Below are 24,715 nucleotides of genomic sequence, written 5' to 3'. Positions count from 1 at the left end.
GGATTTAATTAATCACATTTCAATTTCATGTTTGTTCACAGCAGCAATCAGTGAACTGCTTTGAAGGAACTGCTATTTGTCTGTATCACCTGTTCTCCAGGCCTAGTAGTGGTTCTGGAGGGCTCAGTCCCTTTTTTGACAAGGAGAGGACCCATCTGAAAGGGGCCCATCTGAAACACTAAAGGCTTTCATTTAGATTTTATTGAGTTTGAACAAAGACAAATAGCATTGTGACTTCACCTCACCCTGTTGGCTTGTTCTACTTACAATGGCCTTTTTGTTCCCTCAAACATCAACTTTCAGGCATGAAAAAGGCTTCCAGGGCAACAAATCTTCCCTTTTGCAAATCCTTCTTAGAGTGAGTGTCTTACAGGGGCTCTCATTTCCAGTCACAAGATCAAGGGCCTGAGACAGATACTTCAAAACAAACTAATGTGCTTTCCTCTTCTCCCCATTCTCTTTGCTGCTGCAGTCCTAGGGGCTCACCATAGCTAGTTCAAGATAGGAAGCACCACAAGCAGGTGTTAAAGAGCTCTTCATGGCCAAGTGACACCCCTCTAGCAGAAAAGTTTGTACCCATTTTTACTGGATGACAAGATAACCAGTGATGCAGGTACTTGTCACCACAGGAGCACCTCACCCTGCCTGAGAGCAACTGCAAACACTGTCGACATTTGGTCCACAGCTACTGAGGAGGGACATCATACCACTGTTAGCCATGCTTTCAGACCTAGGAACTCAAAGAGTGGTCATTCATAGACACGCTACTAAGACTCATCACAACATACCCATCCTGAGACGAGACTGCTGCTTTCTTCACAACCTACCACAGCAATAACAGAGCCCATCCTGTTTCCTGAGCTTAGTATGAGCCAAAGATGGACAATAGCCTCAGTTTTCTCACTGTAAAACTGAATTAAGTTATTTCCAAGTCCCTGTTTCATAACAAGGCCTCAAGAATGATCCCATGTGGAGTTCATTATGTTTTTAAGCAGCTAGGAAGAGGAGACTTTGCAGCCATACTGAGGAGTCATGAGGATCAAGAGCTGTCTAGTGACAAGCAGAATATACTGGTAAATTCCATATTTGACATGTAGACATTTGGCAATGAGCATATTTACATCCCATCATTTTGTTGTACTCTTCTGACCCACTCTTGAGAAGATTCAGGAAGCATTTTCCACAAAAGAGCAGAAATAACTGAGACTGATTCCATTCAGTCTACTAGAACAGCTTCACCTCTCATTTGTCATCTTCTTTCAGTGAGGTCCTTGACATGACTGAACGTTTCAGTGACAGACCTTATCTAATAATATATCAAATTACTATATGAAGGTCTGTAATAAATAGCTGTTGCTGTTAAATTTTAAGGTGAAGCAAATTTAGAAATAGCGCTCTCACTCCTGTTTGAAGTCAGGTTGCCTGGGAATTGGCTCCAGGTCTTGTTACGACTTCAGTGCATTTGATTTATTAGCAGAAGGATGGGGGCGGGGGGGGAAAAAACAGGCTTAACAAACCCTAAGCTCTTATGGAGTACTGCAGCAGTCAAAACTTAATGCTGCAGACATGTCACTTATAAGTTTGAGATTTCCCTTGTAGAAAGAAAATATAAGACCTGCACTGAGATAGCAAGTGGGGAAGAGCCAGGGCTTACTGAAACAGGTCCTGGAGAAGACTCAGGAATTTTCTCATAGTACACTTCCTCTGTGTCCTCTTATATGTCTAACTAGATGCCTACATCTCCAGCACTGAAAGTTGAATGAACTGTGAAGAAAGATTTGGCCAGGTATAAAAATCTTAGAGAAGAAAGATTAATAATAATGAAGTGGTATGGCCAAGAAGTCCTCTGACGCCCTGATATTTGCAAATATGATATCAGTATTAAGATGGATAGATTCAATCACTGTTAAAAATGTGTGGGTGTGTGTTTACATATACACACACACATGTGTATGTATATTTGCATGCATTAATGTATGTGTCTCAATGGATACAAACACCATTAAAACCCTGATTCTCCTTTATCCCTCCCACATGGCCATTACTTCCCCCCACCCTGCCTTTCATGTCCCTCTGCTCTAGTCATGTCTCACCTGGATTCTTTTAATTGTCTTCATGCCTGGTTCCCTTCATCCCATGCTACCCATTTTCCAGCCTTGCCTCCTCCAATCAGCCTTCTCCATCCAACCTGCACTGTTTCATGCATCATATTCCTCAGCTCCCGTCACAAGTCCCTTTTGCACACCTCTCTTGATATCTGAGCACTTTTTCTCTTGTTTGATAAAGCCAGCTGTGAAGATGACAGCCATCTCCCCAGCCAGCTGTTAGGATGGCAGCTGGCATCCACAGTGGGCATTGAGGACAGCAAGTTGCAGCTCCTGCAGCTGCGGTGCCTGTGGGGAGGTCTGGTCCATTGACCAGCAGAGCAGGTGGCTCTGATGCCCCGAGGCCTTGTTACAGCTTCTTGGTGCCATTTGGGGCAGGTATCTCCCCCCATCCATGCCCTCAGCAATGCCTCGCTTGAGTCCCTTCGTGCTACTTTTTCCTGTAAGGCAGATAACTGCTACGGAGGAGGGAGGAAAACAGAGGATAAAGCATTTTTGATAATTACTCCTGCTTTGGGGGATGTTTTTCCCCCTCTTTTTAGATTACAACACTGTTAAATTTGCAGAATAACTTATTTCCATTTTGGTATCCACATTCCCCCTTGCTTTACCAAACTCCTTTTTCTTGGATCTCCCAGCTTCTCTCTCTGTTTTGCAGTTGCTCTGAGAGAACTATCATTTTGAATTTGCATTTAGTTGACTATGTTAAGGAAAGTGAGTCCAGTTTGAAATAAAATCACTGAGAAATCCATACTGTCTGCTAAATTAGCATAGTGTTTTAACTTTTGTGGTTAATATTACTTTACTGGGTGGTAACTTCCTTAAACACTCATTTTCTCATTTGTCTTTATCAGTCCACAACTTGTACCATCTTATGTCTATTTCTAAATATAAATATTATGCTAAAAGCTACTGAACTAGGGAAAAGAAGAAATGGAGCAAACAGAAATAAAACCCCAAGGGTAATTCTCTATTAACACATTGTCAAGCTTCAGAGTAGACCCAAGATCTGTGGAGTTCTATTAAAAAAAAAGAGAGAGAGAAAGAAGAAGTGAAACCATCAGACCATCAGAAAGTAGTAGTCCAATAGTTAAAATGTAGCAAGTGCTGAATTTTTTAAGGCCAGATTTGACATGCCTCAGACTGGTGGGTAGGAAATATTAGTTTATTGCAATAAATTTTAAACAAAAATAAATTACTGTAGGTGGTAATGACTCTCTGTGCCTTGGTACCTCTCAGCAGACATAGCAAAAGCAGACAGTGTAAAGCACATCATTTTCAGAGCCCTTTTTTATTGCCAAGCAGGTGCAAAGTCAGAATAAACTCCCAGCAGGAATAATTATGACTGAGGGCTCAGGTGGGGGTTACCCCCAGACCTGCAGAAGGCAGAGCATGTAGCTGTGCTGACAAAGGAAAGAGACCAAAAATCAAATTGGGATCCTCCAGGCCAGTGTGTGCCCTGCAGGATGACAAGAAAATCATGGCAAAGGTGATGAGGGGCTGTTTTTGAGTAGTCCTTGAAATAAGTCAGTAAAGAAAAGCATGAGAAAGTATTCAATCTTGTAGTGGGAAGTCAGGTAAAAACTTCATTTTTTAAGCATACCCACTTGATGTGACAGTTCTCAGATTACAGCCCTTGAGATGTACAGTCAGGGATAACCTACCAATTAATTTCCTTACAGGGGAGATTTCCCATTTTGTCCAGAATCTGCATGGTCTGTGTTAGAGCTGCTGCAACACTGCTCATGAGGAGAAAGGTCACAGATCACCACTGCTATAGAGAGGTTATTTCGCTGCTCTCACAGAAACTGTTGGTCTGAAGAGAACATACTGTCGAGATCTAGCCCTGGCAACCACGGCTGCAGGAAAGCCCATAAAATCATCCCCTGGGATTAACCATTGCAATGTTAGAGAAGGGTGTGACAAGAAGGTAAAAATTCACAATCAAAATAAAGCTATAAACAAGCCCTCGAAAATATGGGGCCAAATTACTGCACACTAGCCAGGAATAGCCTGTCCTGCTGACATCCTCTACCTGCCTCAGTGACAACACAGAGCCATCCCCAAAACAAGGTACATTTCAGTTTGAGTAGGAATTTCTGGAGCCCTAAGGGAACACCACCACAGTAACTAAGCAGCAGCCCTGATTTCAAAGCCTCTTTGTAAAAGGAGTCATTTTTAAGTAGCATGATTAGACTAATTAAGTTCTGTTTAGGTTTTAATTTGCCTTTTAAGGATTTGATTACCCACCAGTAAGAAAAGAGACTGATTCTGTCCTGTATTTGATGACAGTGTGTGACACAATTTGCACTGTCAGGTTTACAAATAAATAAATAAATAAATAAATAAAAGTAAATTAAATTATGTCGTATTCCATATGATTGCTATCAACAGCAGGCAACCAACAATGCTGATTGCTATTACTAATAATAAGGTTCTCTCTTACTAATGGTTCCATTCTGAGAAAATTTATTTCATAAATCCCCACTGTACCATTCCAAATTCTAACTGTGAATAAGAGACATAATCCATTTTTAATTGAGATTAAATTACCTCTTTTTTCATGAATTTAAAAGTTTAAGCTGCAAGCATATGACTAGCGTGCATCAGACCAGAGATACCTAGAACTTACCAAAGAAAATATCCACAGGAATTTCTGAACAACTGGGAAGTTTGCCCATAGGCTTTTTGTATAATAATATATTGCTGCATATATAATTCTATTTTAAAAATAGTATAAAACAAAGAATATAAATTCAAATATTGTTAGAAGATTATGTAAATTTGCTTTTTGTCTACTCACTCTGTTTTTGGAACTTCTTTTCTAAGCCAGTAGAAATCAGATTGGGCTGCATATTTGCGAGTTTGCAACACGTTGCCAAAATAGTCACTTTCTGTAAACTTGAGCTGTGTAAATAAAGCACAGACATTTTTAAAGCATGTCCAAGGAAACAAAAGATGACCAGAACAATCAGAACTTTTACTTTAAACCACATAATCACCTAATTTTTTTAGCCATTATCAAAGCAAGTATAATGTTCACGCTTGGTAGGAAGAATAAATATTTTGTGAACTTAGTTAAAAAACAGTGGCTGAACAGATCTGCACAAGGGACTAGAATACCAAAAAAGCTCTTCCCTGTGCAGAAAAGTGCTGAGTAAGTCAGACATACACAATGATGAATTGCAGACTGCACATTTCTATGGCTATTGTTAAGACAGCCTCTTTTTTTCAGAAGGAATTTTTTTTATTTTTTAAAGTACATTTTAAAACCACTTTCAAAAATGTAACAAGGCCACATTTTCAGTTTGTTTTGTATTTTATTACAAATATTTCGTACCCTGCCCTCTGAGGGTCCTGCCACTGCTTTCTTAGTGTTTTTCACATTAAATGTTTGCAGACATATGGCTCCATGCTTCCATATGCCTCCAAATCTAATAGCAATCACACACATACAACTAACCATGGAAGAAAAATGAATGTTAATACTTTATAAATCCAGCTGATATCCCAACCGTTAGCTTTAAGCAATCTTAGGATATACCCCTAGGATATAACCTTAGGACTTGCTGTACTTCAGATGTAAACTGTGGTTTTGCAACTATGATTAACAAGTGTTTTTGTCACTCACATTACCATTTATCTGGGCAAATACTTCCATGTGCTGAGTGGTTAAGTTGGTCACACCCTTCTCCTTCTCATTACACTGTCTTCACAGCACCATCTTGCCCTGCTCTTTCCAGGAACAAGGACTAGGCTGGTCCAGTTGGTTCTCCAAAGATTTCCCAATAAATTATGTCTCTGTTTAGTGTTTGTTCATGTTCTCTGGCAAAGATGACTGTCACTCTTGTATTTTACTGGCTTGAGATTGAATTTGTGATTCTAGTTTGCCTGTGACTTTCAATAATACAATTCATCACATGCACCCCACAGTTACCTCTTTGGAAAATGGTAAAATAAACCATTCTTCACCATCTGCCTTCCTGTCTGAGTCTGAACAGATATGCGATCGCAAAGGAATTTCCCCACAGTGTCCTTGTCTAACAGCCAGTACAGTAGGCCTGTCTAGTTAGTTAGGACCTCTAGGCATGATTATAAGCAACAATCATAAACAAAATTCATAGCCTGGAGAGGTGAGGAGAGCACATGTAGGGCATCATGAATTGTGATCTTCTGAGGAAAAATGCATCAGTATTTTTGAAGATCATTACTTTTAGGAGAAATGCCTTTGGGTTTTTTTCATTTTTATAACTAAACACAAAATTTATGATGGTGTATGTTTAACCTTTAAAATGCTTAGTAGCAGGAAGGGTCTCTTTGCACCCACGTTTATTTTACTCCCAGCAGGCCTCATGGTCATCTTGCCTAGACACACTGGCACTGACAACTTAGACGAGAGAGCTAGCATACTTAATTCAATGTCTAAAAATAACCAGACAAGCAGAACTCCAGATGCATGTCAAACAAAAGAGGAGCTTTGATTTTAGACAGCAGAGGAACAGAGCAAAGAATGGCTGCAATATGTAAAAGAAAGCTGCAAGTCTGACACTTACTGTTTTGATGTCTTCATTAATATATGTGTCATTCATTATAAACTGAGGGTAACCCACTTTTGCCATAACTGCTTTTGCCTTTGAAAAAGAAAAAAAAAAAAAAAAGGTGTTAACAGATATAACTATTACTCAGCATATGGCTTTTTTCCCAGTTCTATTTCTACTTCATATCACTATGCCTCCCTGAAGGCATTCTAATTCAACTTCAAACAGACTTGCTTAGAAACTTGGTGCCACAAATGAGCTTTGCATCACAATGTGGAGGGTCCAGTTTCTGTTGTCAGACTATCACAGTGGATCTGTTGCTGCCTGCAGAGATTTTGTAGACTTACAGCAATGTGTTTGAGTGCAAAATCTTAACAGCTGATTTTCCCTACTGGTTTTCGTGATAATCAGATGGTCAAATGCCTGTTTTTACAACATTTTCCAAAAGATTACAAGAAATAACCTGTTTCACTATGGTGCAGTAGCTGGTACACATCCAACTGTTAAAATAGATTTAATACACAGACATGGATGAACTTGGGTCTCAGCAAGTGCAGACTTGCTTATTTCCACTGAGGGTTGCTTCCATTCACACCTGAGGATGGGTGCACGCTTTTCTGAAGGACACTGTACTTTCCTAAAATCACATGGCTAATCTTCATTTCATTCTCCACTTTTATCCATCTACTTTACAGTCTTTGCCCTTTCCCTAACATCAGTAAAGGTGTAAAAATGAGATACTTCCCTTTTCATTAACTTTGGGGTTTTTTCCTCTTTCAGTCATGACTTGGTCCCACTGTTTATGCAGAATTTGTGTAAAGACTGGTGTGAAGTGATAGGAGCTGTAGATGAGCATTCCCACTTTGTAAATCTATCGCATGAGTATATAAACAGCCTCAGTAATGTCCTCATAGAAATACCAGCAGGCCACCAAGTATCTCTGTGGAAACAACGTGTTTCCAGAAGAAAAGCAGAAGGATACACAAGGATAAGACAACACACAAAGAAAAAAAAAAAGTATGGAAAGTCCATAGAATAAATTAAAGCTATGATGGACTATGATAGCACAAAGCCACTTCTTATGTTCTCAGGATGCTGAATGTAATTTCTCCTTAAGTCTTTGAAATTCCCTGCACTCCTCAAAAATTTTCTTCCAGAGATTTGTTCTTCAAACTCAAATAGCTAAATACAAACAAATATTGTGAGATATGAAATGCAATAAATGGATTAGCCTTTGAACCAGCTGCAGCCATACCAACTCCACATTCTGCTTTCTGTGAGCAGAGCCCAGACCTCTCTGGGGCCCCACTGACTTCTATTTCTCTTTTACTGCACAGAGTGGCTGTTCAGAGGAAAATTCCCATTCCTCCACATGGAAATCCTTGCTCCTTTCTTCACTTCCATAGTATCTCAATACAACAGGGCCTCCTATGACAGCAAGAATGAGAAACATCTGTTCCTTGACTATAAGAAGGAAGCTGATGGAGGATTGCCTCCATTTAACCAAAATTATTTTGTCTCTTATTTTTCAAGAAGAAATGCTTCAATTTCTCAATCTCATTTCCAATGCAAAGTCATAATCCCTCCATTTGTGACATCACAACTAACTGTGGTTGAGATAATTAAGATGTCACAAACAGAAGATTACAACTTCAGGTAGGAAATTAACAGCAGAAGCTGATGAACTCTGCAGCAAAAAAAGATCCAATCATCATGCAAATAACCCTGATGATAAAAAAAACACAATGGAAAACAAATGATGAACAGAAAATATGAAATGAGCCAAATTAACTTTTGAGATAATGTTTTCTCATTTTTTCAGAAGCTACAGCAGCTTTTCAAGATATTTTAAATGCCTCACAGGGGATAAAAAGCAGAGGTGTGGAGAAGGAGCACAGTTCCTTTGCAAGTTTGTATATGATCAAAAATGTATGTGTTTTTCCTTGTGGTGTTGCTAGGTCCAAGTGACTGACCTTTGCAAAGAACTGGAAAATTTCCATTTTCCATTTGAAATGTTTCAATCCTAGTTGTTATACTAGCCTTGAGAAGGCAAAGCACAAAACTAATCAGTTTTAGTTTTTACTAAGTCAGCTGCTTAAATAAGCTCAGTGGCTCTCAAACTTTCTGTGTGTGTGTTCAAGAGTACCCATCTAATGGATCACCTACAGTAGCCTCTCTTTCGAATTTACTAAATTGAGCCCCTTAGCATTTTGATTAAACAGATTTCATTTAAAAACTAACTTATATGATGAAGAGTAAAACCTTTAAAAACAATTTTTAGTGCAACTTGCAAAAAAAAAAAAAAAATCAACAGTGTTTTTTAAAAAAAGATAAGTATGTTAATACACTGTCAATTCACCAATGATATAGCCAGTACAATGTCAATCAAAAATTGTTGATTGTCTTTTGGCACATAAAATAACACTTTTGGCTTTGAGCTATATTATATCCTTTAAAAATGCTCTATTTATAGACTGCCTTCCAAATAGAAGCAAATAAATCACACCTTGGTCTCTCTAAATGCAGATGACTATGAAGCCAGACTAGATCTCGCAGTGCAGCTTTACTGAAAGAAGCACAGATGAGTCCTGCCCTCAAACTCATGGTGCTAATTGTCTGATTATGACCACAGTATGTCTATCTCCACCACGTGGATCATAGATTAGTTTGGCTTGAAAAGGACCTTTAAAGGTCATTCGCTCCAACTCCCCTGCAATGAGCAGGGGCATCTTCAACTACATCAGGTTGTTCAGAGCCCCGTCCAGCCTGACCTGAATGTTTCCAGGGATGGGGCATCTACCACCTCTCTGGGCAACCTGTGCCATTGTTCCACCACTCTCATTGAAGCACATATCTGCCATATTCATCTCAGTCTCCTTCCACAGCAGCCCACTGAGAACAGCAGCTTAGAACTGCCAGGTTTTGTCCCTTTTAGATTCCATTACTTAAACAAATATTTCCAAGGGTGAGTATGATTCCTCCAGGCTCCTTAATAGCAGGTCTGACATCAGCCAACTTAAATATCATATATAATCTTATAATATCATAGATAATTATATAATGAATATTTAATATTAATTTTATATTTTAGTGACACTTAAATCCTTTAGTCTTTTCATGGCCCTGCTGCATCAGAAAAGGAAGATGGGAAGAGTTCTCCCAACTGGACTACTTCAGGAGAGCTGGGCTCACTTGTCAGGCCACCCATACTCCTGCTTTCTGTCTTTGACAATTGATGTCATGAGCATAAAATTTCCACATACAAGGAAAAATGGTCAGACACTACTGATATATTTTGTTATAAGGCATACACAAAACCCTAGTAAATAACAGAGTTTGTCTCAAAGAGTTTTTTGAAAGCAAACTCAAAAGCTAATGTTGCTTGTAGCACTTTGATGTTTTAGGAATGGCTAAAGCTGTCTCTATTTTGTAAGAGATATAACCTGGAGAAAAGGAGGCTGAAGGGAGACCTTATCACTGTCTACAACCACCTGAAAGGAGTTTGTAGCACGGCCTCTTCTCCCAAGTAGCAAGTGATAGGACAAGAGGAAATGGCCTCGTTGTGCCAAGGGAGGCTTAGATTGGCTATCAGGAAAAAGTTCTTCATGGAAAGGGTTGTCAGGCATTGGAACAGGCTGCCCAGGGAAGTGGTGGAGTTACCATCCCTGGAGCTGTTTAGAAGGTGTTTAGACAAGATTCTTAGGGACATGGTTTAGTGCTAGAGTTACGTTAGGTTATGGGTGGACTTGACGATCTTGAGGCTCTCTTCCAACTGAAATGATTCTATGATTCTATAAGGGTAAATGCAACTTTATTGTATTTGTTATTTAGAAGTTTTTGCCACAAGATGTATATTTTAGAAGTCTGAGCAAGACACACAGACAACTATATATTCTGTAATGACCAAACTCTAAGCTAGACCTTACTAACACTGCATAGACCTTACTACCACTGTAATTCCAATGCCTTCTTAAATATTCCACCAGTCATGTAGGATAACAGATGCAGGAAAGTACACTTTGTTACTACACCAGCAAGTTAATCTGTTATTAGAAAACATAGGTACATGCTTAAATACCATTACAAAGCTTCTGCACCATCTAAAATCACAAATTAAGCACATATATTAGGAGCCTTTTTGAGAATATCTAGAGCAAGAGCTGATGAAGGGCAAACTGTTATGAGGTTGTCAGATGCAATCCACACTTTGCTATACAGCTTCTCCCAGAAAAGGAATGTGTCTCAAATTGGTCCTAACGATATGTGTGATGCAGTAAAAAATGTAGAGGTGTGCCATGTTCCTCAGAGATCCTACCAAGCTACTGTCTCAGAGCCACCTTATCACCACCATGTAGTGCATACTGGTGTGGAAGGAACAGAGGAATGATCTTGCTTGATCTGAAACAACAAGCACAGCTCTCTTTTTAAAGGTCTGCCCCCAACATCCTGAGTCCAGCCTCAGATGAGGTCCAGGCCTACACAGCCCATGCCAGCACTTTGGGCAGGAAGCATGGGTGGCAGACCAGAAGGCTGTGGCACATCTGTAAGTTCCCTGATGCTGACAGTGAAGAACATGCGGCACCTGGTGGAGGGAACTGTTTCCCATAGCTAAAGCAAAACACGTGAGAGGACATAAGAAGTCCTATGAAGTCTTTGGGAATCCCTCCAACTGGGATTCCTCCCAGGGACTTTGCATTAGTACCAAGCCTGTTCAGCTGAAACCAACACACAGCCCATTTTATTTACACAACAGACACGTTAGAAAGCATTGTATTAAGAGCAAGTTTCTAAATTTGCATGCTCAAAGTCTCTTGCTTCCCTTGCTATCTTCTCTGTTCACTTGAGTAATATTTAACAGTAGTTCAAAGACTACTTCTTCAGCACAAGAAAGTGGAAAACTCTTCTACAACTGGCTTGCTCTTTGATAATGAAGTCAGTATTTTCCCCTTGACAAGATTAAAACTATGTTTAAGAGACCAGCCTTCCAGGAGACATGCACACATAGAGGGGGAAAGCAGATTAAATGTGACAAATGTACAGGAACCAGCTACATGGTAATTGTACACGAATCTGCCATAAACGCACCATGCACAACTTTTTATGGTTTAAAGGCTCATTTAATTCCTATCTCTAATTCACATATTAAATAACCATGTTCATAGGAAGAAAAGGGCCAATGGGGTATTTCCCCTGGCTATTGTTAAGTACTCAGCCTATCTTAGGCTGTCGGGTAAATTAAGATAACTCATCTCTGCAGGCTTCCTCTCCTGCCACCAACAGTGAGAGGCTCTTGCAGGGGCTGACACAGAGCAGTGACATGCTTTACAATATGTCGTGATAGCTGTTTTCTGTCCCCACAGCAGGGAGAGTAGGCTCCCACAGCAGAAGACCTGGAGCAGGACTGCACCCTCCACTGCTGGTTACACTAAGTTTGCCCACTGATTTCAACACAGTCAGGATTTTCTCATCAATATGTCTTTCTGTCACAATGAGAACACTGCAAGTCAGTTTACTACAGAGACAAAATTTGTTTATTAAGACCTTTCACTCTTGACTTAACAACTTGCCAAAATGGGACAACACATGTTTCAATGCTACAAAGCAACTCTGTTTCCACTCTAGTCAAATTCTCATTTGGCAACTGAACTTGGAATATGAGCCTTCTGAGAGCCTTTTTTGCCCATCAGAGTATGATTTTGATATTTTGTAGGCCTGTTAGCAACACCAAGTACTGACACATTGTACTTACTGTAGAAAACAAAACGTATATCTCACCCTCGACAAAGTTTTATGAGTCTGACATGGATCTTCTGTATATCAGCTTGACTCAAAATAACTTTGTGAAGATAATTTTCAAGCTTCTAAAAATATAAAAAACTAATACAATTACAGATCACTGAAAAAATAGCATGAAATACATTCTGAAAGCTAAAATCATTCACGGCAAAGCAATGTTCCATTTAATTGCAAAGATTAATTCAGCCTTTATGTACGTGTCTGGTCTTTTCATTTTTCATTGAGAACAGATGATTCAAGAGCCATCTGGTAAAATTGCTGCATAAATATCGCTGCATCCATTTATCCACTTATTTAGGTTTTATGTATAGAAAAACTAGTAAAGTACATTGATGGATCTTGGTAAAACACAGGAAAGTTCCATCACAAGGCTAAAGCCCAGTCTTACAGATATCAATAGGGAGTGTGACACACTGACTTGAGTGGGAGATGGACTGGGCTCACCTTAATGGTGTATTTTATTTCCTATGGAGAGGCCACATGAAATGTCAAGTGCAAACACAAGTACAGCAGCAACTCAAAAACGAACACTTGGTCTGAAATGATAATTTTAAGCGCACTCCAGAATATAGCTAATTATCCAACTATTTATTTTTAAACATATCAGAACAATACAAACTGTGTAAATTTTCAATATTTTTCAGAGCTAGTGTTTCATTTAATAATATTTCACATACCAACACCTCATGCTGTACCATAACCCTCCCCTACATATTTCAATAATTGTTTTGAATGTTTTATATTAATCAGTTATGAAGACAGAAAATACAGCTATTGCTCTGGCTTTGTAACAGCCTGAGCCCGGGGAGGGGGGAAAAAAATAAATCAAGTGACTTTTGTGAATAAACACATATTTGAAGTACACATGAAATTGTTTTCAGTTAAATACACACTGTGGTTTCAAAAGTGACTGTGTCCATTTAAAAGCTTTCTACCGGCAAATGATTAAAAAAAAAAAAAAACCAAAGAAGTCCTCGTCCTTGGTCTTCTCCCTCATTTCTCTCATCTCTGTTCTCCCTTCTGGCCATGCTGGCTGCACCCACAGCCTCTATAAACTGCCGCAGCTCCTTGCTGCATCATTCTGGGAGATCACTGAGTTCACTAACATGGCAGAAATCTATCCAGGTTTTTCCCCTGCTATTTTTCTGCCACATCAATGAGCTGAGTCACTACACAGAGAGAATTAGCAAGTGCTGGAACCAGCACAAGACAATTGCTGGAAACACATGATGTAGGAAAGCAGAGAAGGAACAGCAAAGGGATTGTGTGGGGGACTACGGTGGGTCTGTGGATTCCCTGACAGGATTGTGTGTTACATTTGTTCACCCCTTTCTCTGAATCAGCTTTTGAAACCAAAGCCTCACTCAAAGTAAACTTCCTGACAAGAAAATATTACCTAGTACACTTAAAAAGGGACCACACCGTACATTATGTTCCTAGGAAAAGAAGGGGAAAACGAACAAAAAAATTCTAAGCAAACTGTTTGTTAGTTGAGGTTATATATTCAGTTTTAATATCCACTAGCTATCAAGATGATATTATTATGACTAACCATAAAGTTGCAAGAACCAAAGTTTTAACAGGACTGCCATGCACAGAACAGAGTCAGAAAAAGCAGTCATGTACATTAGTGCTACTCTTTCCTGTCCTAAATCCCTTTTGCTTCTGGCTCTCTAGAAGACAGAGACTCAATCATCGGTTCAAGCACTGTGACAGTAATTTCAGTGGAATTAATTTTTCAGTTTAAACTAATCCCACATTTATTTATTTTTTAGCAATAGAATTGAACTAAATTACAGAAAATCTGAAAGAGCCTTACTTATATAAAAATACAAATTCACTGTGATATTTTCTCAAGCATAACTCACTAGTTCAATGCAGCAATATAAATAATATACCTACTCATATTTTCTCCTACCAGCTTTGTTCCAAACTCATTCTGCTGCCCGCAACGCTTAATTTTGCTATGGAATTCATTTGTCCATTTTATTTTAATTCCATCTTCTATTTGTAATCTTGGTATGACAGTTATCACAATTCTACTATTTTATACATAGAACATTATATATGACAGACATAAATGCTGTCTTTCACCAGCAGAACCACAGCACTATAATTTAAATACATTTCTTCATGGCACACAGCAAATATCTTCCTCTGTGATTACACATTGCATAAATGTACTTGTACAGCAGACCAGCACAACTGAATACCTGCCAAAAGATGTATTTAACATCTAACCATCACTGTCCAAAGCTCCTTAGTCAGTTTTAAGTGCCTCTGGGTTCTCTGTGAAGCTAGGATCACACCTGTAGGCCAGAAGAAAGGATGGTGCACACATATTCAAACTGACTCAGCCTATGTTAGGTCCAGCTATGGCACCATGTCACCACACCAGCAGTGACAGGTTCCCTCCAGCATGAGGATTTCTGCACTGGATTCGCCTCTATGCATCTGTGGATCACTTAGGGCATAACTACACCAGGGTTTGTGCACACAGCTAGGAGATCCTTCAGCTGCACTTCAAATGAGCCAGAAGCAAGTGTTGTGCTCTGAAGCAACAGAGCATCATTAGTAATGTGCTGGTATGAGTATATGTGTGCCTCGTGGTGCATACTGCTAAGTTGCCTTTGACATGGCTCTAATAGCTCACGCACCTGAGTTAAGCTTAGACACTTCCTTAGCGCTTTGGAAGACTATACCCTCCTCATGCCTTTATTTTCAGTCAATGCTCTGTGTTTTCCAATAAAATTCACTCTTAAAATAAAAGCAAACAAAAATAAATAAAATGCCAAAGAAGCCCCACCACACAACAACAAAACACAATCCAAATTATCTTTATCTGTCTTTTGAAATAACATTAGATATCCTTACCCAACAAATTTTGCACCAGAATCCTAAGGATTTGCAATGACACAAAGAAAAATCCCCCTTTGACTGGCCTTTGGCATATTAGTGAGCTGCAGAAAGAACGTTGCATTTTTTGTAGAAACTCCTTCCTGGACTCATTTCACTGCTCACAGCCAGAGCTCCTCACTAGTTGACCTGTACTCCCACTATCATGCCACCTCTTGCTAGAAACACACCCATCTTGCTGCAAAACCTTTTCTCCTGTTTTTGTTTAGCTCTGGGAAAACAGCAGGTTTAACAAAAAGCAATGGGCTGACAAAATAAAGGTCTCCAGGGAGCCAGAAAGCCCGGTGTGCTGCTGAGATTGCTGGCACCGAACGCTGAGAGAATTACAGACCCAGGGACCAGGAAAGGGCAAGGAAGCGCTCTCCCCATCACAGCTGTATGGGTTACAAAATATTGCAGCATTTCTTTTGGCAGTTTTTTTGCAAAACTCTGAATAACCTGTTCCAGAGAGGGAAAGCTTCTGACCTTTGCCTCTGCTTGCATCAGTTTATATTCATTTAACATTTTCAAGGTTATCTTTGCTTAGCAAAGGTTGCAGAACAACTTTAAAAAAAAAAAAAAAACAACCAAACAATAATAGAATGTGAAAAATTCTCTTTTAATTTCTAGCCACAAGTGAGAATCAGACTGTCTGAGATCAGACATGACTCATTCTTACACTACTCTAAAACTGAAATGGGGACTGAAGACCTAAACATAAGCATTACTCAGCTCAGGACTTGCAGGTTTTGTCTGGCTCTGAGGAGAAATTCCTTTTGCTTGAACAGGGACTCCAACCAGCAGTGTTCCAGTAAGCATGCCACCACCAGTTCTATGTGCCACTTAACTACTGGGGAGAAAGCAGATGCACACATACACAAAGAAGACGGCTGCATAATACAGAAAAAAACATACACAGTAAATGCCCTACTTCCTACTTAAGACCAAATCTCTATTCTAAATCTTTGCATACTTTATATTTAAATAAATTATATTTTTGCATTTATTTCCACGTTGATAGAACTCAACACTTACCCAGAAAACTGAGCACAAGACACCTCACAGCTCCCTCATGAAGGAGGGAGTCAAGCAAGCATTTATTCTTAGGAACAGCATCCTGGCTTCTGAAAGGTCACTAAAGGAGCACTTTTCTGAGTCTGATGACCTCCTTGTGATAAAGCTCCTCTAAAAGTAAATTCCAGAAACAGTAGTACTTTAAGCCATTTAAACATTTCACAACTTTGCTTCAGACCTCTGTGACTAGTACAATACCCGAGCAAGCTGAAATGCTGCTAAGGCTCCTGGTCCTGGACAGCTTGGTGTCCAAGGAGTAAAGGTCCATGCCTGAGCACCAGCCCACATCCCAGCCTTGCTAGGCTTCCCGCCTGCTCCCAGTGAGGGGGCAGCTTTCCTTTCAGTGGTTTGGGCAAGCCTATGCAGGACATGGAAATCACCACAGCCAGGAAACACACATTTGTTGGGAACAGAGAGGGAATACCAAGAACATATCTGTGTATACCCTCGTAGGCTCCTCTTCCATACAGAGGATGAGCCTCCCATACCTCAATATCTGTTACTGGTGAGCTGGGGGACTACAATGTCTTTGTAACTGTTCTACTACAGAAGGCAGTTTTACTTGGTAAAATAACAAAGATAACAAAAGTCAAAGCTGAAACTGTCCAAGACTTCCATCAGGTGATAGAGGACTTCCTGCTCTTTGGAAGAATTAATCTGCCTTTTAGCATGCCAACTCTATCATGTTGCATTTCTGCCACAAAAGTTTCAGGTTCACCCCAGGCATCTGCAGGTGTGTCCATCCATCTGTTTCTCTCCTCCTATTTCGAGTATGAGATTTGTCACAAGTGTTTTGACGCCATGCTCCCATTCTGCCCTTACAAAGTTGTGGCTGAGTCTGAAAAATGACAGCTGTGAGATCAGGGTTAAATACAATTTCCTCTCCCTTCACCTGTTTTCCACTATTTGTTTGCACAGTGCGCAAATTATTAATGGAACTGACATCCCTGCACAACTGAGTGAGCAGTAGTAGCAGCCAGATAACAAGGGAGAAGCTGACAGCAAAGACCTAACCCCAGAGATAAGAGATAAGCAAACACGCAATGGCTATTATTATACTTTCAACTCTGGCCAACAGAGATGAACATCTCCTGTGGTTACTGAAAAGAACAGCCCCGTCCTCTTGAGAAAGTTACATTAAATTCAGGATGGGAGAGAGATTATTCTTTGAGTTCAAAAATTAAAAGTTTGAAATGAGAAATAAATATTTGGCTTTAAAGAAAAAAAAATGTTTTTAATGTGATGGAAAGTGAAGGTTTATTTTTGTTCAGAGGAGAGTGTGTAAGACTTCTATGCTAGAAGTAAAGTACCTTGCATTCTTGGAATCTTCCAAGTGAAAAATGTTACTCTAAACATTGGCATTTTACAAACAGCTATCTCAAGGTCGGTGTGGGATTGGCAGCCTCAGTGTCCCAACCAAAATCCAGACTGGGTAAGTAGAGCAAAGTTTTCAAATCCCCAACATAATTTCTGAGCCCTGCAGCATCTGCTTCACTTCCTGCTTCCCACTGAGTTGTCCCCTTTTCTTCACATGTCCAAGGCACATAGTAGGATTAAGATGAGTTACACCATGAAGATAAGCTCCTGTGATACATTTAATGCCCAAGGAAACTGCAGACATGTAGGAAAAGAGTAAAAATGTGACTCTGCCTCTTCTCCAATCCAACACATATTTCAGCTTTATCAGGAGACTTGCTCATTTCTCCCTGCAGTGCAACTGCTACCATATGGTCAGGACCTCAAATTTTTGAATCCAGCCAAAGACTACCCTAATTTCAGAAAGTTCATTTCCACAAAGGAAAAGTGTGGCCAAGTTTCAGTTGGCACTAAGCAGAAATATGTTTACCAGTTTAGAAATGACGAGGGTCTTTCAAGAAGATTTGAATCAAACTTCCTAGTAAAACTGGAAGTCAGAAGCCATTCCATTGGCTTTTGAACAGGAATGAGGTGCTTAAATGCAACTAGCGCCTTTGGAAATTTCTCCCCTTCCTAGCTCTTCTGAAGTGACTCTGGCAGCTTCTATTAGTGCTCTGAAGCAGTCTTACACTTTGTGAAGTCCTCTGAGATTCTTGAAACAAAGGTATAAAGTAATCTTAAAAGTACCTGTAAAAGGTCTCTTGCGATGTTTGGTTTTTGAACTCCATCCCCCTCTTTTACAAAGTATTGTTCTGTCAGCCTTGTGCTGGCCTTCATTCCAGAAAAATCCCACTTGAGATATGGGAGGTGTTGAGCTGGTTCTTCTGTCATATTTTTGCATTATTTTGCATAGGAGGAATCCACAGACACCACAAAGCACAACAGGCATTTCTTCTTTTTGCAGAGTACCCAGTAATCAGCATGGCATTAAGCAAGATTATTTTCAGCTCCTGAAGCTGTAGTGTCTGGCCTTTTTCTGGGTATGCCTCAGATCTTGATGAAAAGTTATTTTTCAGAACTGTATCTAGTGCAGGGCCTGGATGGTCTATGCGAACACATGCAGGAGGCTGCATACTCCATGAATGTATTACTGTGGCAGGGTTATATGGAAGCAAGAGAGAGCACAAGAAAAGAACAGGCAATGATGATTCTCTGATTTCCCCACTACAAGAACATAGGGGAAGAACACAACATTTTCCAGACAAGCAAAAGGAGATGCTTTCTCACATAGAACACAGTGAGGCAGTGGAACTCATTGCCTTGGGAAGCTGCCGATGACAAAACTGTCATGGATTCAAAAAGTTGTTAGACAAACTCACAGTAGAAAAATATGCATAAATACAAAGACACCACTTCTGGCTCAGGAGGCAGCTGAGCTGCAGATTGTCAGAGGCCAGGAGAGGATAGCAGGAATGTGTCCCTTTATGCTCACCCTGTCCTTATGTTCATCTCTAAACATCTGCTACTGTTTGGCCACTGTCCGAGACAGACACTGCACCTCTCAGCTGAGCAGCATGGCTGTCATGTTCATAGTGAAATCACCCAAACGTGGAGGGGGAGAGACCACAAAGAACTGTGAAAGATGGCAGGGGCTCAGCTGGTTGACTGGAGGGCTGGATATGGCCAGTAAGTTCCAGCTGAGAAGCAAATGGCTTCAGTGGAATAATCCATGGACACCTACCTCATTTAAAGTACCTACACTTTGTTAAATCAGGGGCTTGTACAGATGGCTCTTGATTTCCTAAGGGCTATTGGCCTAAATTACACTGCATTATCCTGGGAGGTTTGCTGTAGCTCTCTAAAGCAGCAGAACAAACCCTGCAGGCTAAACAAAGGTACCTAAACACTGCCTGAGAGAAACACCTATAGCTAGGCACTATCCTTACATTTTCCTGTGGTCTTCTTGCCTCAGTCTTCAGACTCAGAGACATGTGAAGAAAACAAATTTTGCGTATACATACAACTTCCTTAGAGAGAAATAAAGCCAAGCAGCAGGCAAGTTCAGTAGGCAAAAAATGATTGCACAGTGACCTTGAGATTTGTGCTCCATGGCCTAAAGAGGTTAATAATACTACAGAAAAATCTTATTAGAGGAAAAACAAGCTTTTTTTGGCTTATCACCCATGATTTAAAAATAGCATTGTAAAGCAAAAAAAAATAACTTCCTACAATACAGACAATTTTACAGAAGATTTGGAAACTTCCAAAAAACAGGCCTTTTTGTAAAATCCTCTTTTTCAAGCTTCCTGTGAAACTCAAGTGCAAATGGCATTTCAGGAAGGTAAAAAAAAAAAAAAAAAGTGATTAATAAAATAATGGCTGCTGCCCAGGAAAGGGAATAATTCTCAGTGGTGATCTTCCATTGAATGACCCTTTGAAGAGCACCAGCAATAAATTACCATTTTAAAGATGAGAGTCATGTCAACTGAGTTTCAGTTGCGGGCTCTCCCTTTTCTCTGTGCCCCCCCCCGTTACAAAATGCAGTTGTCATTACCATTTGGCTGACATAGCTGCAGTCTGCACCTTTGTTGTAAGGGAAACAAAAGGCTCTCCTCTCTCCCCCTCCCTGTCATCCGCCATCCTTCTCAGAGGATGCAAGGTGGCCTGGAGCTCACCTGTGACCTCAGCATCTGACAAGGGATTTTTCTGCTCAGCTTCTGTAACTCACAGGCCACGTACCTCAAGACTGTTGCCAGACACACCCTTGGAGCTGCACTCATTTGAATGATTTCTCTGTTCTTCAAATGAGAGCAAAATTTAATGACCTTTACAAAAGTGGGAGGCTAAAAGGGCAAGAAGAGGAACCTTTTGCTATTATTTTTTTTTAAATCAGAAATCTCAGCTGAAAATTTGGGAGGTTAACAGACATAATTTAAGGAAATTTCAGATTATAGTCAAATACAGAGCAATAAAGCAAGGCTTGCACAGAGCAGAGGAAGAAGGACAGGGTGGAAAACGAAGCATCACAGCACAGAGCTGAATGTTTCTCTCTGGCTCAGAGATCCTTTGGAAGCAGCATGAGCTCCATCCAGAGAGCTATGTGAAAACTGCACATGAAGACAGATCGAGTCACCTCACCCTGCTAAAAACTTCCTTTGCAAGATTGGCTTTTAGATGGTCTGGTTTAAATCCATGTTTCAATCACAGAAAGAGAGGAATGGAGGGAGGATAGAAGGAAATTATTAGATGTTATCTCATTATATTGTTTTGCTACAGAGGGAAAGTAAAACCTTAACTGCAAAGTATACAGGGGCTAATTCTGATTCTCAGAAATCAAGGCTGCAAGACAATTGTTCCCTATGTCACACAGACTAGTTGATTTGATTCTTTTAATATAGTGTGGGCTCATCAAATTAAAAATGTCCCCTCTGAGTAACTTAAAACAGCAAAACAGCCACAAAGAGAGTCACAGACAGAAAAGCTTTTCAGTGATTAGATGGAGCTGACAGGCTGCCGAAAGCAATAGTCAAGCATTGATTCTACCAGAGGGCCTTTTGTAAGTCCTTTGGAGGTCAATGATCCTTTTGATTGCAAAGCATCAGGCTGACAGCAAGGTATACAAGTTTGTCCTCAGCCAAGTGCACAAGAAAGGTGGGCATCCGTCAGAAAACAGACAGCAGAAAACACGCAAAACAGTGAGTATCCAAATCACAGAGGGGATTTGCAGTTAATTCTCTTTAAAGCCTGCCAAGTCATTTGCATTACAGTGTCATCTTCTAAAGATACAATCAGCATGAGGAACTGAAGAGTAGTCTAAGACGAGATGTTTTTCTAGGAAGGCTCTCCATGCCCATAGTCCAGACATCCAGCTCCTCCATTGACCTTTTTCTTTATTCAGTAAATGAGTAAAAAATTTGTTTATGGCCAAAATATGCCTGAAGTTAAAGGAAAGGGTAATGACATATTAAATGGATAACCTGGAGCAGGCCCGGTAAATAAAACTCAACAGGTTTCTACAGTTCCTTTCTTTCCAGATCATTCAAAGAATTCAAGAATGCAATGAGATTAAAAATATAGAGGAAGAGCAAAATATATGAATCACAGTCACTTCCATGTAGCATATGGTTCTGCCATAGAACTTCAGGCAGAAGCTCTACTCTGCATTGCTATATAGGACAATGTGACAGCTACTGATGAAAACCTAAAAGATCAAGACATTCTTTACCTAAGTAATAACTTCCTTCCTTTACTTAACTGATAATAAGAATAGAATTAGAATATTTTAGTTGGAAGGGACCTACAATGATCATTTAGTCCAACTGCCTGACCACTTCAGGGCTGACCAAAAGTTAAAGCATATTATTAAGGACTTTGTCCAAATGCCTCTTAATCACTGTTCCTCATAGGACATTCCTTCCAGCCCTTTCACCACCTTTGTTGCCCTCCTCTGGACTCATTCAAGGATCTTCACATCCTTCTTAAATGTTGGGGCCCAGAACTACACACAGCACTCAAGATGAGGCTGCACCAACACTAGATACAGCAGGGCAATCACCTCTTTTGACTGTCTGATTATGCTGTGTTTGCTGCACCCCAGGATGTGGTTTGCCCACTTGGCTGCCAGGGCACACACTGCTGATTCAGATTGAGCTGCTGTCAACCAGCACCCCCAGATCCCTTTCTACAGGGATGCTCTCCAGTTACTCCTTTCCCATTTTATAATTGTGCCCAGTACTACTCTGTCCTAGGTGCAGAATCCAGCATTTGGACTCTTTAAACTTCATCCCATTAACAAACTGCCCAATGCTCCAATCTATCTAGACCCCCTGCAAGACATCTTGTCCCTTCAGGCAATTAACAGCATCTCTCAGTTCAGTATTATCAGCAAACTTACAAATGGTGGATATAACTCCTTCATCGAGATCATTGGTGGAAATATTGAACAGAACTGGCCCTAGGATGGAGCCCTGAGGAACACCGCTGGTGACTAGTCACCAGCCAGATGTAGCCACATTCACTACAACCCTCTGAGCCCTGCTGTTCAACCAGTTCTTCACCCAGTGCATCATATGCCTGCTCATCTCACGGTTGGACAACTTGTACAGAAAGGTGCTGTAAGGGATAGTAGAGAATCATCGGACAGAATCATAGTATCAAAAGCCTTATTAAAATCTGGAAAAATTATATCCACCATCCTCCCTTCCCCCACTAGGCAGGTTACATTATCATAGAAGGATATCAGATGAATAATTAAGCAGGTTCTGTGTTTTGTTCTGGAAATACAAACAAGCAGAAGACGCTCACATGAGACAGAAATTTATTTCCAAGCAGAATATCCTACCCCATGATGATACAACTTGCTCTTAGTTCAAGAACAAACTAAGCTCCTTCCTAAACTCTGAAATCTATGGCATTGGCACTATCCTTACAGTTGCAGGTGACACCTATTGACAAAGAAATTTCACTTTTACAGATCTATGTAATAAAGTAATATTTTTTTGTTCTGAACAATCAAACACCCCACTTCAAAATTCCTGTTGTCTGTGCTGCTTTATTGAAGTATAAATATTTAAAAAGTGACAGCATAATGTACTGGGCTCATGAGATTTAACTGGAACAGAGTAACAGATTTGGAAGGTCCTGTTGTATTATAAATCTTAGATATCCCCAGTGAATTAACTGACAATACATGTAATGAATCTATTTCTTGAATTAAAAACATGCCCACCCGAATGTCGCAGGACAAATCCAATATCTACTATTAGCAATAATAGTATTTAATAAACATACACAAACTCCATGTCTGTAAATTTACCAAAATGTCTCTCTAGACTCTTTCCTTCTAGACAAGTAGCTGTTTCTGTGAATCTGAACTTAAACTTGCAGTCTTAAGTCCTAACACGTAATTGTTGCTGCAATTTAAGTCATTACGTAACACTCGTGTTTACAAGCTTGACCTTGTTCTTGTGTCAGTAAACTATAAAACTGTTGTTCAGGTCAGTGAGAATGGATTTAAACCATTTGCTACTCATAGTACAATGGCTTGTAGTGTTTTTTTTTTTTTGTACTGCTCAAATTTAGTTCATCATGCATTGTTTGGCCCAGATTCAACCTATTAACTTTAGAAACTTAAAGGAGAAGTCTGAATTGCGAGCAGAGTGTCATAAGATTCCTAAATGAGTCAACAGAGGAAAACAGGCATCTCTACCTACAAAATATGTAACTGACCTTCTGAACAAAACTCTCCTTAAATTGGGAAAGGAAAACCTTTTTAACGAGTTTATTAGTTTGCAGCAATGCTTATATTGTTTCTCTGCTGAAAGGCAGGTACCGAATTTTGAACAAAATGGTTAAGCAGATTATTTGCTAGAAAATTCACCATCAGACTTGTATATGTCTGTAAAGGTATATAGAAATATCTCTACTAAGGAAATCATTATAAAATCTTCCTGCTCTTATTTTGTACCGGATTTGTCAAATATCTAAATTACAGATCATTATATTTCTAATGGTATTTCTAGTAAAAAACAACAATAACAGTCAGTAAGAAGTAATAACTACAGTCCATTTACTATCAAGTTAGTAGGAAATAAATGGCATCTTACTATTGTTCTCTTGCTCTAGACTTTATTTGTGCATTTATGCAGTGCTGTTTCATTTGCATATCTGTGAAGAGTACTACTGTGTAAAATATAAATAGTCTGTATGTGGAATTTAAAACTTTCCATTGATAAAATATCTCCACAGCCTTTTCATGAGAATTACCAAAAAACTTTGAAGTCTGTGTTTGTTTATAAATCAAGACACCTCTATTTTTATTCAAGTACAGTGAATAAGAACAGTTCAGCTACAGTTGCATGTCAGTTTATTCAAAGAGGGCATTTACTAATTCACTGATATCCCATTGCCTCAACAAATAAGGAAACTGTCCTACACGCTACTTTTCATTTT

General features: G+C 39.7%; 1 protein-coding gene across 1 annotated transcript in view; it reads right to left on the bottom strand.

The window, feature by feature from the left end:
* The window catches only part of PHEX (phosphate regulating endopeptidase X-linked), a gene marked incomplete at both ends in the record, with an annotated part of 101,149 nt that overhangs the window by 26,932 nt on the left and 49,502 nt on the right, over window positions 1-24,715 (bottom strand). Inside the window, 2 exons of the mRNA XM_080344463.1 lie at window positions 4,909-5,012; window positions 6,659-6,736. Coding sequence (XP_080200589.1) covers window positions 4,909-5,012; window positions 6,659-6,736 — 182 coding nt within the window. The remainder of the gene's footprint in view (window positions 1-4,908; window positions 5,013-6,658; window positions 6,737-24,715) is intronic.

Source organism: Nesoenas mayeri, assembly GCF_963082525.1.
Source record: "Nesoenas mayeri genome assembly, chromosome: 1".
Taxonomy (NCBI): Eukaryota; Metazoa; Chordata; class Aves; order Columbiformes; family Columbidae; genus Nesoenas; species Nesoenas mayeri.
The sequence above is the reverse complement of the archived record's forward strand: the minus strand, read 5'-3'. Positions and strand labels throughout refer to the sequence as shown.